General features: G+C 45.3%; 1 protein-coding gene across 1 annotated transcript in view; it reads left to right on the top strand.

The window, feature by feature from the left end:
- Positions 1-16835, top strand: part of KDM4A (lysine demethylase 4A) — a 1237605-nt gene that overhangs the window by 448012 nt on the left and 772758 nt on the right. The window contains exon 10 of the mRNA XM_069642410.1: positions 13475-13683. Coding sequence (XP_069498511.1) covers positions 13475-13683 — 209 coding nt within the window. The remainder of the gene's footprint in view (positions 1-13474; positions 13684-16835) is intronic.

Below are 16835 nucleotides of genomic sequence, written 5' to 3'. Positions count from 1 at the left end.
CCCTGAATAACTCTTGTGCCATCGCAAAATTCATCTTCGGCCTTTTATTGTCAGTGCCAATGCAGCAGAGTACATCCCAGTCGGAGAGATGAGGGGTGGGTTTCTGTCCTTGGTCTTAGACGGCAAGGAGGCGGCACGATAGAGGCTGCAATCTGGACTGGACACAGCGGACTGCGTGGGCAAGTCCATGTCCACTAACACGGTGGTGAGGTGCCATTCTTGTCTACGGATGTCAGGTTTTGCGGCTGATGTTTAGATGAGGCTGTTAGACATGTCTTTCGACTGACAGACCCTTTTTGGTGCTGACGACACCCTCCTGAAGGTCCAGTCGTCTAAGGTGACTGCTTAATCTTTAGGGCTTGCAGTCCAGTAGGCTTGTACGCAGTCCTCTTATCAGTAGGTGTTTTCGCCGATTTCCAGCCTTTGCCAACAGGGGCCGTCGACAACCTCTCCCACGAAAAGGACAGGGCAGGTGCTTCACGAGAGGGAGAGGAAGTGGTAACGAGCGGGGAGGTGTTGCAGCGACTGATGTCCCCTCCGCCAAAACTCAGTGATAGGCTTCATCACTGATCAACCATGGGTGAGAGAGGCTTTCCTTGTTTAGCAAGACCACGTCCGACGGTTGTGGCCTTACAGGTAATCCGTTTCTCCAGCACTTGCCGGACCACGATCCGCTGTCCACCATCTTGTCTCCGGATCCCATCCTCTTAGAGGAGGTCCGTCTGCTTCTGGTAAAAAGCACAAACAAACTGGTTTGACGCTCAGAACGAGAAGGGGGGTGATAAACCACCTATTTTCTAGTGCCAAAGAAGGACGGCGGCTTGCGCCCCATTCTGGATCTGCGACTGCTGAATTTGTTCTTAGGCAAGGACAAGTTCAAGATGGTTACTCTAGCCTAGATTCTGCAAGGCCCCGAATAGTAGTATTGGTTGGATTCCCTAGATCTTTAGGACGTCTACTTCCATGTGCCGATTTATGTAAAGCACAGGTAGTAGCCAAGATTCGTAGTCAACCAACTGCATTAGGAGTTGAAGGTCCCGCCGTTAGATCTTTCGTCGGCACCCGGTGTTTTCACTAAACTGCTGCCGGTGTTAGTGGCTTAACTCAGGAGGGAAGGCATCCATGTCTTTCCCTACCTGGATGACTGTCACGTCCAAGTTCGCTCACCGGACCTACGGTCTGAGCATCTACTTTGTGCATGCATTCTATGGCAGGGTTTGGGCTTTCCTCTTAACTTGAAAAAGTCTCAGGTTCTGCCATCTGTCTTTCTGATTTATCGGGGCAGTTTTGGGTACTCGCCTGGGCAGGGCTTTCCCGCCTGAAGATCGAGTTGTGAACATCTTTCGGATGGTCAATGTATTACCATCACAGTAACAACTCTGTGCCTCCACTTTCCTGCTCCTTCTGGTCCCGATTGCCTCCTGAATCCTTATGGTCCAGGAGGCAAGGCTGTGCATGAGTGCTCCAGTGGGTTTGTCAGACGATCTACAGGTCTTGAATCAGGTGGCTTAGGATCTCGCATATTGCACCATGTGGGATAACTTGCTTAGAGGCGTGTTGTTTCGTCAGTGGTGCCTAAAAATCTAGTATAAATGCATGAGTAAAACCCCCAGTGGTTCCTAATTGGACCACTGCAGCTGAGTGAGTGATGCAGATCCTTACTATTGGAGAGCTGAGTTTGATCACTCACCTGAATTTGGGACAAAGACTCCAGTAGCCATTCCAGTGGATCAGCAACGGAGCCAAGTATCCTGCATAGCTGTGCAGCCGACTGAAGCCCCCTGGTGACCTTTCCTGCAACTGTCCCGGTAAAGCACTGTTGTACTACCTGATTTCAGAAGGCCCTCGTAGTTGCTTCACCCTTGGACTTGTGGGAACAACCAGTCTTAACATATTTGCACGTTCTTGCTGCTTTGAGCCTTCGGTATCGTCTTTGGACCACCTGGTAGACCGACCAGTTCTCTATTGGGCTACCATGTCAGAAGCGTTGCCGCTCTGTTTTTTCTTCTGGTACTGCGGTGGTCGCCAGATCGTTCTACAAGTCGCCTTCCTGCCAAGTATCAGCTTCCCACGGCAGATAGTCTTCGTTAGCGACTGGAGAGACACCTGCTGTCTCCTGTGTGCGATAACTGTCACTGGAACAGGCTTCCTTCCATCTGGTGGAGTGTCCTGAAGAGCCCTGACATCGGTGCCTGCTGCATTTCTTCTTGGGAAAGGGTTTGGCGGTAGGGCTAATAGCGACGGCAGTAATAGCGCCAGCGTTACCGCCCAACCCGTGATGAGGCCCTTAGTGTCTTCATTCTTGTGACATGGTTTTCCTTACTTATCTTCCTTTCAGATGTTTAAGTGAATTGTATGCATTGCTACAAAAAAAGGTGACTGTATATATTTTCTATAACTGAGTGTTGTGTGGTAGGATTACTGATTCATTTTTGTAGTGTGTTTTGGCCTATAAAAAATATAGTATATTTGTACTTGCTTTCATTGTGTATTTCACTGTATGGACTCATTGTGTCTCCCTGTCCGCACTCGCCTCTCATGAGGCTAAGCCTTGACCACTCTCCACGCTTACTTTGATTTGGCACATGTGAGGGGTTAGAAATGAGAGGCGGATAGTAAGTTGTAATATTCTCATTATCCAACATCTTTATTAAAACAAAAGAGTTGGTTGAAGGCCTCTGTGTCCCTATCTTAAAGAGAGTTTCCATACCTATGAAACTAAAACTAAAGATCAGTCTATGTCGAGTCATCAAATTTATACAACTGTCCTTGTGCCCAAAACTAATCTGACCCTCACACTAGAGATAATTCAGTAAGGGTGCAAGGAAATATTGGCAAAAAGTGTTCATAATCAAAGCAAAGTACACATATCCAACATCAACAGTTTTCCAAGGATACATCCTTGGATCCAGAGGGTGGTGCCCTTCCCCTGAATATTTAGGTAGAATGTTAAAGTGTCTCTTTCAAACAGTTTTCTTGAGGATGGCAAAAGTGTCTTTTTGAAATGACCGTTTGTTTGTTTGGTTCTTTATATTCAGTTCAGAAGGATTTTGATAAAACAATATTTTCCAGACCATTTAACTCTCGCTAGGTTTCTTTACGCCAAGTTCACAAACGAATATCTTATTCAAATGAGAAATTCCATATGAGATTTTCTTTAACCTCTTTTGTGTCTTTGCGGCCAGATCATTTGCTTTTAAAATGAAAAGGTCTCTTTTCAACTTTGCAGTTTAAATGCCTGATATATTTATTCATCAAGATCTTTCCATGTGCTTAAGTACATTTTAGTATACTACTTTGATTAGATTCTTCAGATCCCCTGGTAACACAATGTCTTATACTTCCATTTACTTCAAGTGCCAGGAATCCCCTTCTGGTATACTTCCAGGTATCTCTCCCCCAAATGTTGACTGCCTGACGTGTTCCTTTCACCAGGACTTCTTCTCAGTTTTACCGTCCTTTGGCACAGTTGTATTGCTTCACTGTGTTTCTTCTTTTGTTTGCTTGCGGTATTACTTGTTCCAATTTTCCCTCCATTGACATCTCATATAAGGGTACTTGTACAAGTTCTGCTGCTGTATAATACTGATGTAACATTTATTTGTTTAAGGTTATACTTGCTCCAACGCTCCCCATACTGACATCTCATATATGAGGACTTGTTCATGTTCTGCCTTTGTGATTTTTCTGTTTGGTATTCAAATATTCATTTGTTTTATTGGCCTACTTGCCTGTTGGTACGCCCCAAGTTCCCCAATATCTATGGGCAGACTCACAGGTATCCCTCGGCGTTCCTGTCTCGAGGCACGTTGTTGGAATTAACTTTCCTCCTTGGAACTGCCCCCTTCGCTTTGCAGACCTCCAGCTCTCCCGATAGCTCCACGCTAACCTGCGGGCTCCTGTACACGCCCAGTAGCTGACGACTGCTGCTTCTTAACACGATTGCATCTCAGGTAGCTATGCTGCCGGTTCTCTGCCATTCCCTCACTGGTTTCTACAGCGTCTCCTAGTCATGCACCTCACCCGGTATGTTGAAATTGCGAGCTGCCGTCTGGAATTGCCTTTCTTTCTAGTTCTCCAGCATAGTCCCTACCTGTACCAGGTACTTCTCTGGCTCTGCTCTTCCCCCCCGTGTGCGGATACCATCTAAACATTTTCAGCACAATCCTGGCTCTTCAAAACAACTAGTCTGCATATTCAGTTTTGTGTTTGTCAATCTTGAACTCCTCCTTCCTCTTCCTCGTCTCAGTACTTGATGCTTTATGGGAGTTTGAGTCCAAATTTCTATTATTTCTAAAGTGGCTTTGTTTAGAACTTTTGCTTATGAAAACATTAGAAATAGGAGATGTTAGATAGGTGTTGTGTGTGGGGTATGAATGGTTTCTTCACTGGAATGATTTCTAGAAATAGGTTTCTCGGTTTTTTTAATGAGGGATTTACAGTGACAACAAGCCATCAAGTACTTCGGAATTATAAGGTGCTCTTCGAATGGATTGTGTCCTCCCACGTATTCCTCAAATTGTGATATTCGTTATCGCCAGCTTCGCTGCTTTGGAAAATATTTTCGGCAGAGGGCGCTGTGCTCGAGGTCGTAGCGTCGATTATCCCTCTATGGGCTCCGTACCGTGTCGACGTCACTGTTGGTATAAATAGCTCAAGCCGCGCCCGTTGGCTTCAGTTCCGTTTTTCCGAATGCTTCGCTCTCGAAAACGGCGCGCTTCGAGATTTTCTGTCAGAAAATGTCATCATCATCTACTGCTTCTACACCCAAGACTGTTTAAGAAGTGTATCGACTGTGGTTCGAAGATGACAATCACCGATCCTCACCGCATCTGTCTTTGGTGCCTGGGTCCAGATCATCGAACCGGCGACTGTGGCTCCTGTCAGTCAATGACGGAGAAGGCCCTCCGTGAGTGGAAAGGTAAACTAGCGGTGGGGCGGGTGGCTTCGAAATCCACTTCGAAGGCCTTGTCGAAAAGGCATAAAAAATCGTCCGATTCAAAAGAATCTGATCGTCACAAAAAACACTCTGAGATCCCGATCTCATAGTAAATCGAGGCGATCTTCATCTTCTAAAAAAGTTAAAAGGAGATGTAGATCTCCATCATCATCCGATACATCAACCGAATTGGTTCGATGCCCTACTAAATCGGATTCCCCAAGAAAATGGGAGGACTTTAGAAGAAAGATGATGGAGGTCTTTGACAATGGGGCCTCGACCCCCTCAAAGAAACCCCAAAAGAGCCTGACCCCGGTCGCTCCATTGGACGACAAAGGGAAGTCGGGAACTACTTCGGTAAGACCCTGAAGTATGGGTGAAACCCGTAAAACTCGAGTCGACAAATCGTCGATGAATCCTCGAGAGTCGAGTGTTTCACCGACCCCTCATAAAAAACAAAAGTTGTCGAAAAACATCTGCAACTTCGTAGACGGCATTGCCGCCCACAGCTTAGATAACGAAACCTAAAACGTCTTCGACACCTTTGAAGAATCCTTCCATTCCTTCGACGAAAACTCAGGAGGAAGAGAGAAGATTTACGCCATTACCAAAATCAGACTTTTTTAAGTCTGTCTTCGATTTTTGAAGAAACTGGCTCTGAGGATTAGTAAATCTCTCCTTTTGGAGTGCAATATAGCACTAGACAAGTTCCAGAGGAACTTATAGACCCAGAATCTAAAATGAGAGACCTGTGCGAGACTCTGCATTCTGCTAGTGGCATTGCCACGTCGCCTGAATTAGAGTTTGCAAGACCTGATCCTGCAGAACATGCACATTCAGGGTACAGGAGTTAAATGAACAGAGTGGTAGAATATATGGGCTCGGGTAGAGCCTCACCCACTTTTGAACAGGACGATATGACGGACATAATTGTTCGGGCCCCCAGAAGGATCCAGTTCTCCCCTTCCATAGGGCACTTCAGAGAACAGTGGAAAAGAACTGGGAAACCCCTGATAACATTGCTGCGGTAAACAGCAATTTTCCTAAGAAGTATAGAACTTCTACTTCTGATCCTGAGTATCTGAATAGACATCCCACTCCAGAAAGTCTGGTTATTCAGGCTGCAACTACTTCGAGACCAACTGCATATCCAACCATACCTCTGGATAGAGAGAATAAGAAGGTTGATGCTTGGGCCCGTAAAGTTTTTACTTCGGGTTGCATGGCCTTAAAGTCAACCAATGTCACCTGTACCCTAGCCAGGTTCACACATACCCTGTGGGAATGCATTTCAGCGGCAGCTGAACATATTCCGGAAGGCGAGGAAAGGGAAGGCTTCCTGAATATTGTCAAAGACGGGAAGGAGGCAATGGGGGAAATGTCTCCAGTCTGGACTTGATACTGCTGATAGCATTAGCAGATCCATGGCATCAAGCACAGTGCTACGCAGATATGCGTGGTTGAGAAAGTCGGGGTTTGCACCAGACTTCTCAACATGCCTTTTGATGGCTCAAGGCTGTTTGGTAGTAAGGCTTATGAGAGCCTAGAAAAACTAGAGACCTCAAAAGCGGCAGCTAAATCCCTTAGCGCCTCCATGCGACAGCCTAAAAAACCTTTTTGGGCTCATCTTCCTGGAGGGGGTCGTCCTTTTCGGTACTAATCTTCTTTTGGTAGAGGAAGAGGAAAGGCTTTTCAAAGGGGCAAAAGAAATGTCACTAGTGGTGGACGAGGAAAGACTACAAAGCCATCTTCAGGAACGGCATCTTTACCCTCAGCCGCTCCTGCAGCCGCCTCCAAATCACTCTGAGGCCTTATCATACAAAATACCAGTGGGAAGCAGAATCTCTCAGCATCTGAAAGAATGGCGGGGCATTACTTCAGATGCTTGGGCACTGAAAACAGTAGCTCAAGGTTACTGCCTTCCCTTCCTAAAAAGGCCTCACGATCATCCACCGGGAGCCAACTCGACCAAAATTCCAGACCTGCTCCTTTTGCAGGAAATTTTAACCCCGCTAGAGAAAGGTGCAATAGAACATGTACCTGTGGCGGAGAGGAACAAGGGTTGGTACTCACCTTATTATCTCATCCCAAAGGACGACGGAGGATTGAGACCCATCTTGGACTTAAGAAACTTGAACAAGTTCCTCAGGATGGACAAGTTCAAGATGGTAACCCTTTCTCAGATCCTTCAGGCTCTCCAACTCCAAGACTGGTTGGTATCATTGGACCTTCAGGATGCTTACTTTCATGTGCCAATCCATCCCAAGCACAGAAAGTACCTGAGGTTCGCAGTCGGCGGTTCTCGCTATCAATTTCGAGTTCTGCCATTCGGGCTGACCTCCGCCCGAGGGTTTTCACCAAGCTGATGGCGGTAGTGGCAGCGAGTCTCAGGAGAGGGGGGGATTCACGTCTACCCCTACCTAGACAACTGGTTGATCAGAGCACGTTCTCCCGAACAAGCTCAAAAACATCTGTTGATCACCTGTCACTTCCTTCACAATCTCGGCTTCTCCCTCAATTTCAAGAAGTCCCACATGATAGCATCCCAAAAACTCCAGTTTATCGGAGCAGTCTTGGACACTTCCTCGTGCAAAGCCTCGCCTCCCGAGATAAGAGCTCTCCACATTCTGCAGATGGTAACACAATTCCAGAAAGCCCTGCATCTGCCGGGCTTCGATTTTCTGAGGTTGCTCGGCCTCATGGTATCCTGCATTTTTCTGGTGCCAGATTGAGAATGAGATCCCTTCAATGGGCCCTCAGGACTCAGTGGTCCCAGTTCTCGGGGAGTATGTCGGATCTTCTGCAAGTCCCGAGTGCAGTTGCTCAGGATCTACTATGGTGGGCTTGCAACCACAGCATCCTCAAAGGGGAATCTTTTTGGCAACCATGGCCGGAGATAACAGTAGTAACGGACACCTCACTCACGGGGTGGGGAGCTCATACCAGCGATCTGACAATCAGCGGTCGTTGGTCTCCATCGGAGTCCAAACTACATATCCACCTGTTGGAGCTGAGGGCAATCAGACTAGGGCTGAAGGCCTTCCTGCCCTCTGTACAAGGAAAGAATGTCCTGATAATGACGGACCACTTCAACACACAAGGAGGTAGAGGGTGGTTTTGTGGAGTCTCAAGCAGACACTCATGTAAGGGGACTAACCCTTAAATTTTAAACAAAAGAGCTTGTGACTCTGAAACACCCTTTTCTTATAGATCCAGGAGGAGCTAGCTCATGCCCGCACCGTTTTTCCAGCACTGGAAAATGACTTTAGCATTACTACTTTATGTTCAATAAATATGCATATTTTAATTTTCATTATACAAATAGTACATACAAAATATATCATATGAGTCAAAACTTCTTTAAAAAAAATATATATTTTAAGAGGCTAGTATATTGCTAGATATTAGATTCACTGCAGTGATGTGTGTAGCACCTTCAAAATAAAAGCATGTTAAATAGTGGCTTAAACAGTAAAGTGTCTTGTGTAGTGCAAATTCACCAGGACATACCCAATTTCATCACTCATCCACTTCATTCTCATTCATCCCGTTGTCATTCTCAAATATTCATAGTCATTCAAACATATAAAAAATGAAACATGGTTAAAGCCCAACATGCTTCTTTCCTAATCCTTTCGGGGTTTGAATCCTTGGAAATTCATCAGGCGCAGCATACGTTTGAGGTTTGTACACACAAACAGTATTTAGGTACTGTATTTTCTAGCCTAGTCTAGTACAATAGTATCAGTAATTCGTTAGAATTAACGGTTGTTCGAATCTTCTGGTCCTGGGAGATGTAAAGTGAGGGCTAGAGGAGGTATCTTCCCCTTGCCAACTGTCCAGAGTATAAGCCACTGTTAGTCGTGCATGCCTGATTTCTCCTGTTTATGGGAGTTCTTGACTCAGGATATACTTGGTTTCAGCCTGTCTTTTTAGTGATTGCTGTTTCGGATCTCAAGGTGGTTGGGTGTCGCAAGGGTTTATCCCGCTATTGTGTATCTGGCTTTGGTTTTCTTCATGTCATCCGGTTTTGCCGTTCTTCCAGTCCAAACACTTGTCTTGGGTGTGTGTGTGCTTGCTTTTCAAGTTCTAGAGAAGTTGTATGTCGCACAGTCACACCATTAAAGGTTAATTCTGTTCGAAAATGTGCGGGTGCCCTTAACTGCTTGCCCTTTCCGTTGCGGCGGTAGCCTATGCAGTGGGTAGCGTCAGAACGTTCTCAAGCTCCGAGTGCGAGTGCTCTGGAAGGTTCTTGAGGCGCTTCGAAGGGCAGTCTGTTGTTTGTGCTCGGTACTCGAGGGTCATCCATCTGGAGCGTCGATCCATTCGGCTCGTCGTCTCGTTCATGATAATGACGGACAACAAAGTGGCTATGTACTACCTCAACAAAAGAGGAGGCGTCACTACCACTGTGCAGAGAAGCAATGGAGCTCTGGTTCTGGGCAATGCAGGAAGGAATCTCTCTATCGGCAGTTCACCTAGCTGGAGAGCAGTACACGGCGGCACACGCTCTGAGCAGGCAGAGCACAGTCTCCCACGAGTGAGAGTTGGCTCAGGAAGTCCTTCTGGAGATCTTCGCCCTTTGGGGAACCCCTCAAGAGGATCTGTTCGCGACAACGGTAAACCGGAAGAGCGAACAGTACTGCTCAAGGGAATTTCCTCCGAGAGGTGCTCTAGGAGATGCGTTCGTGGTGGACTGGAAGTTTCCTCTTCTGTACGTGTTTCCTCCAGTCCCCGTGATTCCTCAAGTAATCAGGAGGTTGAGAAAGATGAGGAAAACCATGATCCTAATTGCCCCGGATTGGGCCAGGAGGACGTGGTACCCGGACCTTCTGGACATGTCCATCTGCCCTCCAATACGTCTTCCGCAAAGAGAGGATCTTCTCTCGTAAGCGGAAGGTAGGGTTCTCCATCCAGAGGTCAAGACACCCAACCTTCACGCAAGGTTTCTGAGAGGTTGAGATACAGGGATTGGGACCTTCCGGACGACGTAATGGAAATTTTGCTTTCGGCCAGAAGGCCAGCAACAAAATCCTTGTATCGGTGCCATTGGAACAAATTCAGTAACTGGTGCAAAGATGAGGATGTGGAACCCTTTTCAATGTGGCACCCCAATGGTTCTTTCTTTCCTATTGCATCTAGCCAATCTGGGGCTCCAGATCGGAACAATTAAAGGATATCTTGCTGCGCTGTCTATTTTCAAGCGCTCCTCGGAAGCGGTTTCTTACTTCAAAATTCCATTAATCATTCAGTTCCTGAAAGGGCTTACCAATGTATATCCACCAGTACTGTTTCATGTCCCAACTTGGGATTAAAACCTAGTTCTTACATTTCTAACTTGTATACCTTTTGAGCCTCTGCACCACTGTCCATTGAGGCTTCTAACACTACAAACTGTCCTTCTTGTAGCATTAACATCAGCCTGCAGGGTTAGTGAACTACAGGCTCTCTCATGCAAACCTCCATATACCACATTTTACAAGGACAAGGTAGTTCTTAAGGTTAAACCATCTTTCTTACCGAAAGTAGTTTCTGACTTCCATTTGTCACAAAAAATCATTTTACCAACATTCTATCCTCCTCCTCATTTGGGTAAAGGGAAGAGGAGAGACTGCATAGACTGGACCCCAAAATGGCCCTCCGTTTTTACATTTCAAGAATGTCAAAATTACGTCAAGATAACCAACTCTTTGTGGGTTATACAGGTCGTAAATTGGGGTTGGCGCTGACAAAAGCAACTATATCCCGCTGGATCATTCTAGCTATATTGGCATGCTACAGATTAGCAGGAAAAGACCCACTGGATGGGCTACGGCCCATTCCACTAGGGCAATGGCTACTTCTGCGGCTTTGAAGAGGGGAGTCCCTACAAAAGATATTTGCTTGGCTGCAACATGGGCATCAATGCATACCTTCATCAAGCATTACTGCTTAGATGCCTCCTCCCCCAATGAGGGTTTATTTGCCAGGGCGGTACTTCATTCCGTCCAAGAAAACAATAACTAGTACTCCCACCTCCAAATTGACCACTGCTATGGGAGTCTATCAGAAGATGACACAATCCATTCGAAAAACAAGTTACTTACCAACTGTAACGTTCTTTCGACTGGATGTTCCTCCCACGTATTCCTCATCGACCCTCCCAGCCTACCCCGCAGTACAGTTTACGTTTCTTACACTTTCCTCTCACGATGGGCCCATCAGTCACAGGACACGCCTGGGTGTTCCACAAATATTTCCTCGAAAAAACAGAACTGAAGCCAACGGGCGCGGCTCGAGCTATTTATACCAACAGTGACGTCGACACGGTACGGAGCCCGACGAGGGACAATCGACGCCACGACCTCGAGCACAGCGCACTCTGCTGAAATATTTTTCCAAAGCAGCGAAGCTGGCGATAACGAATATCACAAGATGAGGAATACTTGGGAGGAACATCCAGTCGAATGAATTTACAGTTGGTAAGTAACTTGTTCTTCTCTAGAAAGGTAAGAATACTGCCACTCTTTTAATGGGGTCACCACCTTTCCCCCGACAGCTGTCTCTTCCTATGTGATTGTCCCTCATAATACCACCCCCAGTGTTGGGGTCATGTAGCGGCTTCCGGCCCCATAGGAGGAGATCTTTGTCGGGGCATCAGTGATCATTCCACAGGATTCATCACACTTTCCTTTCAGAGTTCCCAAGTTCATTACAACTAGGGTGGCCTCCTGAAATTGTCCAATCTATTGAAGCAATCAGAATTTGGGAAAATTGTCAAAGTGCAAATTTAGGCCCAAAGTCTACATTTACAGTCTTGGCCTACCAATTGAATCTGCTTGCTTTCTCTTACCCATGCAGGTCAAGATCTTCTGGGACAGCAGTGTCCTCCAAGCCTTGCTCCTACGTGGTTTAGCGCAGTGTAGCCTTTGGTGAAATCGTAGGAACTCTCTATTCCTGCAAAAACAGTTTTCCTTTAAAGGCTTAGTGTCACCCTTTTTCCCCTGTTATCTAATCACATTCTAACAGGCAATGATGCCATTCATTTAATCAGTAGGAACGTTGTAACTAAACATCTTGCTTATCCTCATTTGAATTAAAGCCAATCTTGTCTGACGCTTTCATATTAACTTGCATGTTTCAATGAGATGGGCTTTTTCCAAATGATAAAATAGACGTCTGTGTTTTTTTCATGAATTGTTTTTATGTAAGCATGCCCTAATTAATCATTTAACCCTGGTTAGTATTTGATCAATGTTAGCAAAGACTAGTATGCTTTTTGTTTATGTAAACCTATTTGATATTAGGGATGTAACGGTATTACGGTATACCGTTAAAGATACCGTGAACCACTTAATTGAACAATAATAACCGTCACATTGTTTATACCGGTATAGCGTTCATACCGTTAAGTGTGCTTTTCAATCTGATTTGGAAAGGCTGCAGTAAGCAAGTGCTGTGCAGTCTTGGTCTTGCACTGTTGGATGTGCCGTCTGCCAAGTAGTTTCAGTTGGAGCAGTTTTTAATGCCATTCCATAAACCACACATGCCCGACACAAAATCAATATGTTAGCAATAGGAAGAATAAATACAGTGCCAAGAAGGAAAAGGGTTTACTTTGGGTTGGCGGTTTGGGGTTTATATATTTATAATGGATAATGTTCTCTAAACATATGACAATGGGGGATTTCCCTGGTTCCATCATTGAATTTACATATAATAAGTCACAGTGCAAAATTTACTCATCTCTGTGGGTATTCCCTGCTGCCATACCAAAGTGTAACATGTCCGTGATTACTGAACACCTTTTGGCCCTCAAGTAAACTAAAGGCTGTAACGTAAAGAGAGAGTGCGTGTGTGCCTATGCACACAAGCGTATACTACCATCAGACTCCATTGATCTGTGGCATGCAGGTTATCAAGATGGCAACATGTTCATCTTCACCAGTAGCCAGTGGGGGGGCTAAAAGCTGAAATGACCACTTAAGAAAAGCTATTCAGTTTGCTTTGCCAGGCGCAGCAGGGCTCCCCCCAACCCCTCCTCCTCTCCACACGTGTGTTTGTGTTTGGTGGAAGCAAGGGGTGGCATTTCAGTGGAAAGTATGTTGAAAAGCCCAATTCTGGCCTTGGGTGCCTGTTTGTGATGATAAATCTGACAATTTATGACCTTTTAGAAAATATTTGTTAAGATTAGTTAACTCCACCTGCTATACCGCGATAACCACGATATACCGTCATTTGGCAAGAAGGTTATTGTACCGTCATAAAACTAATACTGTGACACCCCTATTTGATATGTTTTTGAATTGTGCCTGGGTAGAGAATGCTAGCAAAGTCATTAATTGCAATGCACATTTGTGAAATGCTAACAGCAATTTTTCATATGTGTCTACAGGCTGATGTGGTTTGGATTGGCGTTAAGAGCTTTTTATACTATAGTTATACAATGACATTTACACCTTTGTGACTATCCACTATGTTGAAGGCAGTTCTATATCTGCGTTGCATTTCTTGCTCATTGAAGATCATGAGTAACCCCTGATTTCACTATTGCAGTGTGCCCAAACAACGAATTGGAACCAAGAGGCATCGGGTGTGTTTGGAGGTACCGGAAGAAGTGAGCACAAGTGAGTGCTTTCCAAAGGAGGAGCTGAGCACTTCACAGTATGAAACAGACTTACCCCCTGTTGAGAATCCAGTTCTTGAGGTGACACCCAGCAGCACGACCATTGAGCAGCAGCATGAGGAAACACTAGTAGCTCCAGGTGAGACCAACCTTTGAGCATGAACCTTTAGTACAGATCAGTTTTAAGGCATGCATGTGTAATATTCACATGCTTTGCAAGTATAAGGCTGTATTCTTCTGAGTGTGTGGACCTGTTAGGTTAGCTGGGGTTAGCTTTCTCTTGTGACGGGGTCAGGGTCATGGCCCTGTCAGGGGGAGAACAGGGTGTAAACCCTCTCCCGGAGTATACATTGTATATGTCTACTGGTACTGCTGTTCATTTCACAATGCCTGCCAACTTAATTTCTGGAGTAAGATATCTTTTGGCTAATATTTGAATTCTACATTAGAGGATCATCACCCATATAGTACCCCCTCGTATACAGTCCCACCCTACAATTCTTAGCAGTAAACTGGCAGTGTTCTCAAAACTCAAATGTATTCAAATAAAAATTCAAGGTTAAATCAAGCCATAGGTGGTCTCCGGCTTTATGCAGGGGAAGTCACCAGGATGTTGAACATTCACAGACCTGGTCTACAAAAACAAAATGTACCTGCTGCATTAATCTCACTATTTCTCACTTGCTCATTTTTGTAATCCATTCTCTCTCTCTAGCTCCACTTCCACTACTTTTCGGTCAATATATCAAAACCCTTGACTTCACTGAAACATCTCCACATCACATTAGCAAATTAAAGAAAACTCAAATAAAACAACCATTTACAAAATCGGAGATATGTTAAATGTCTTACATATCCTTGCATACATGTGGTGCGGTGGGTTTCTAACATATTCATGCAGCTCACACTATGATTACTTAAGACCTCTGCAGGTTTCCGGGGTGAAGGGAGTAATGGTTTCCAAATGAACCTAAAGTCTGTTCCCCGCCCAACCTGGAAGAATGTTTTAGATTGTATTGGACAAATAAACCTGAATTCCTCTCCACAAAGGCAACCCCCCTGTGCAGTTTCGGAATAAGTGGTTGCTTGGGATTTACATTCCCAATACTTTCCTGGAACTAGAATGAATTCCTCTTGTTCTCAATTTCACATTTACTTTAAATGATGGCCTTCTGTGAGAAACCGGAAGGTATCTCACCCACTAGTCCCTGGGGATCTATCACCTGAAGAGGATGATATATGTTACAACAACCTAAAACCAACGGACGTCTTCCTTACAGGGCTAGGAGCAGGCGTATCGCAAATTTGCAACGGATTGGAACATCCCATCTGGATTACGAGTCGCAAACTTTTCCCACGTGAAAAAAATTACTCTGTGCTGGAATTAGAGGCCCTTGCCATCAAGTGGGCCACTATTCAACTTGGATACTACCTCCTAGGAAGAAAGTTCACACTCGTCACAGACCATTCTCCACTAGTTTGGATTAGCCACTGTAAAGACTCTAACCCTTCAGTCATGCGATGGTTCTTAGACCTGCAACCCTACTGTTTCACTGAAAAGGTAAAGAGCAAGGGGACATGGATTTCCTCTCTCGGTTCCCCTGCAAAACTAGGAGAGGGGATGAAGCATAACCAGAGGGGGTTGCAAGGAGGGAAGTGCTCTTGTCCTTTAAAGACCGTTACTTTCGCAAGCCTTAGACCGTAAGAAACCTAAAACCAGGAACTAAAGCTGATCAAACCTGCACAGTGTGTCTGAGGTACCCGGGGCTCTCCCACGTCAATAACCAAGACGCGGAGCAGCGTGTGCCACCATGGTACTGTCCTTGGCGCCTACCCTACAACAAAGCAGTGTCAATAAAGACAGCACAGCCGGTGAGTCGGAGAGACTGATGGCAAACCAGCCTGTGTTTTAAACCAAGGTTGCAAGCGGCAACTTTGTATGAAGATATCTAAAGAGAACAGAGTGTTAGACGTATGTGACGAGCGACGCAAATATAATTGGAAACCAAAGGAGTGACTGAACTTTGGGAGGCCAGGAAAAGATAATGTAGACAGAGTGGTCTGGCGCCACGTGGGTGGTCATTCGAAAGTCACTGTTAGGTATCCAACTGATGCTAAGTGTGAGAAAAGAGAATCTTGAGATCGAAGTGGTCCTGCAACGGGTCAAGCAAAACCCTGTGCACATTCGAAAGTCTTTGATGGTTTAATATATACTGCAATTGGTCTGAGCCCGGCTGAGGGAGACTAACTGGGGATCTGAGCCCGACTGAGGGGGATCCGGGGTGAACCATGTGCCACCCGAGAACGAATATTCTCTGAACATTGTAATAAGGGGATCTGAGCCCGACTGAGGGGGATCCGGGGTGAACCATGTGCCACCCGAGAACGAATATTCTCTGAACATTGTAATAAGGGGATCTGAGCCCGGCTGAGCAGGATCCTGGATGAATACTCAAATTGAATACTGGTAAAAGGAAAATAACTTTTGCATCTTGTTCAGCCAGAGCATGTGCTTTGATAGAGTGAACCGCCTTGCCCAGTGCAGAAAACGTGGGGAAGGGAGGCCAACGGCCCGAACGTCCTGACATCATTTTGTGAACACTTCTTTCTTTTTCATGAACACTGCCCCACACTATTTGTAAGTAAGTGGTACGGATTGGCAATAGTTTTTTTAGTATAGGCCCTTTTATTTTGACAAGGCTCCCCTAGCACTGCATTATTATTATTTAATGGTCATAGCTTGCTCCTATCTGTAGATTTGCGAAAGTTCAATAAACACCCTTGAACTGTGGGCACTTGCGTCTGTCTTACTGTTGATCCCATGCCTTCCTTACACTTCACAGAACATATATTTTGAAAATGATTACACCAGCCATGGAACAAGCACACTTCGAGCCATGGTCTGATGTTGACTATATCTGTGATAGCGCTTAGCATGACCTTTACATTTCACTTTATGTTGCGCTGTAAGCGCACAGAAAAGCTCTCACAACTGAAATTGCACTTCTGTAAATAGAATCTCCCCCAAATTTGAACACAATGAAATAAGGAAGTAACTCACGGTTAGGAAAAATTTCTTTTAGGCATCTTTCCCTCCTTATTCTACAGACACACAAATGTATACTTTTTTGTTTTTTAACCTGTACTGACTTTTTTCAGCTGCACTCCCCTGGACTTTCAATCATTTTGTTATGGGTAAACTGATCAGTCCATCAGATTATCAGTACTGGAACACTATGGCCCACATTAAGAGTATAGCAGAGCGGTAAAAAGTTGGCAGTAACGGAATTA

Source organism: Ambystoma mexicanum, chromosome 1q (genome assembly GCF_040938575.1).
Source record: "Ambystoma mexicanum isolate Mex_15411 chromosome 1q, UKY_AmexF1_1, whole genome shotgun sequence".
NCBI classification, from domain to species: domain Eukaryota; kingdom Metazoa; phylum Chordata; class Amphibia; order Caudata; family Ambystomatidae; genus Ambystoma; species Ambystoma mexicanum.
The sequence above is the reverse complement of the archived record's forward strand: the minus strand, read 5'-3'. Positions and strand labels throughout refer to the sequence as shown.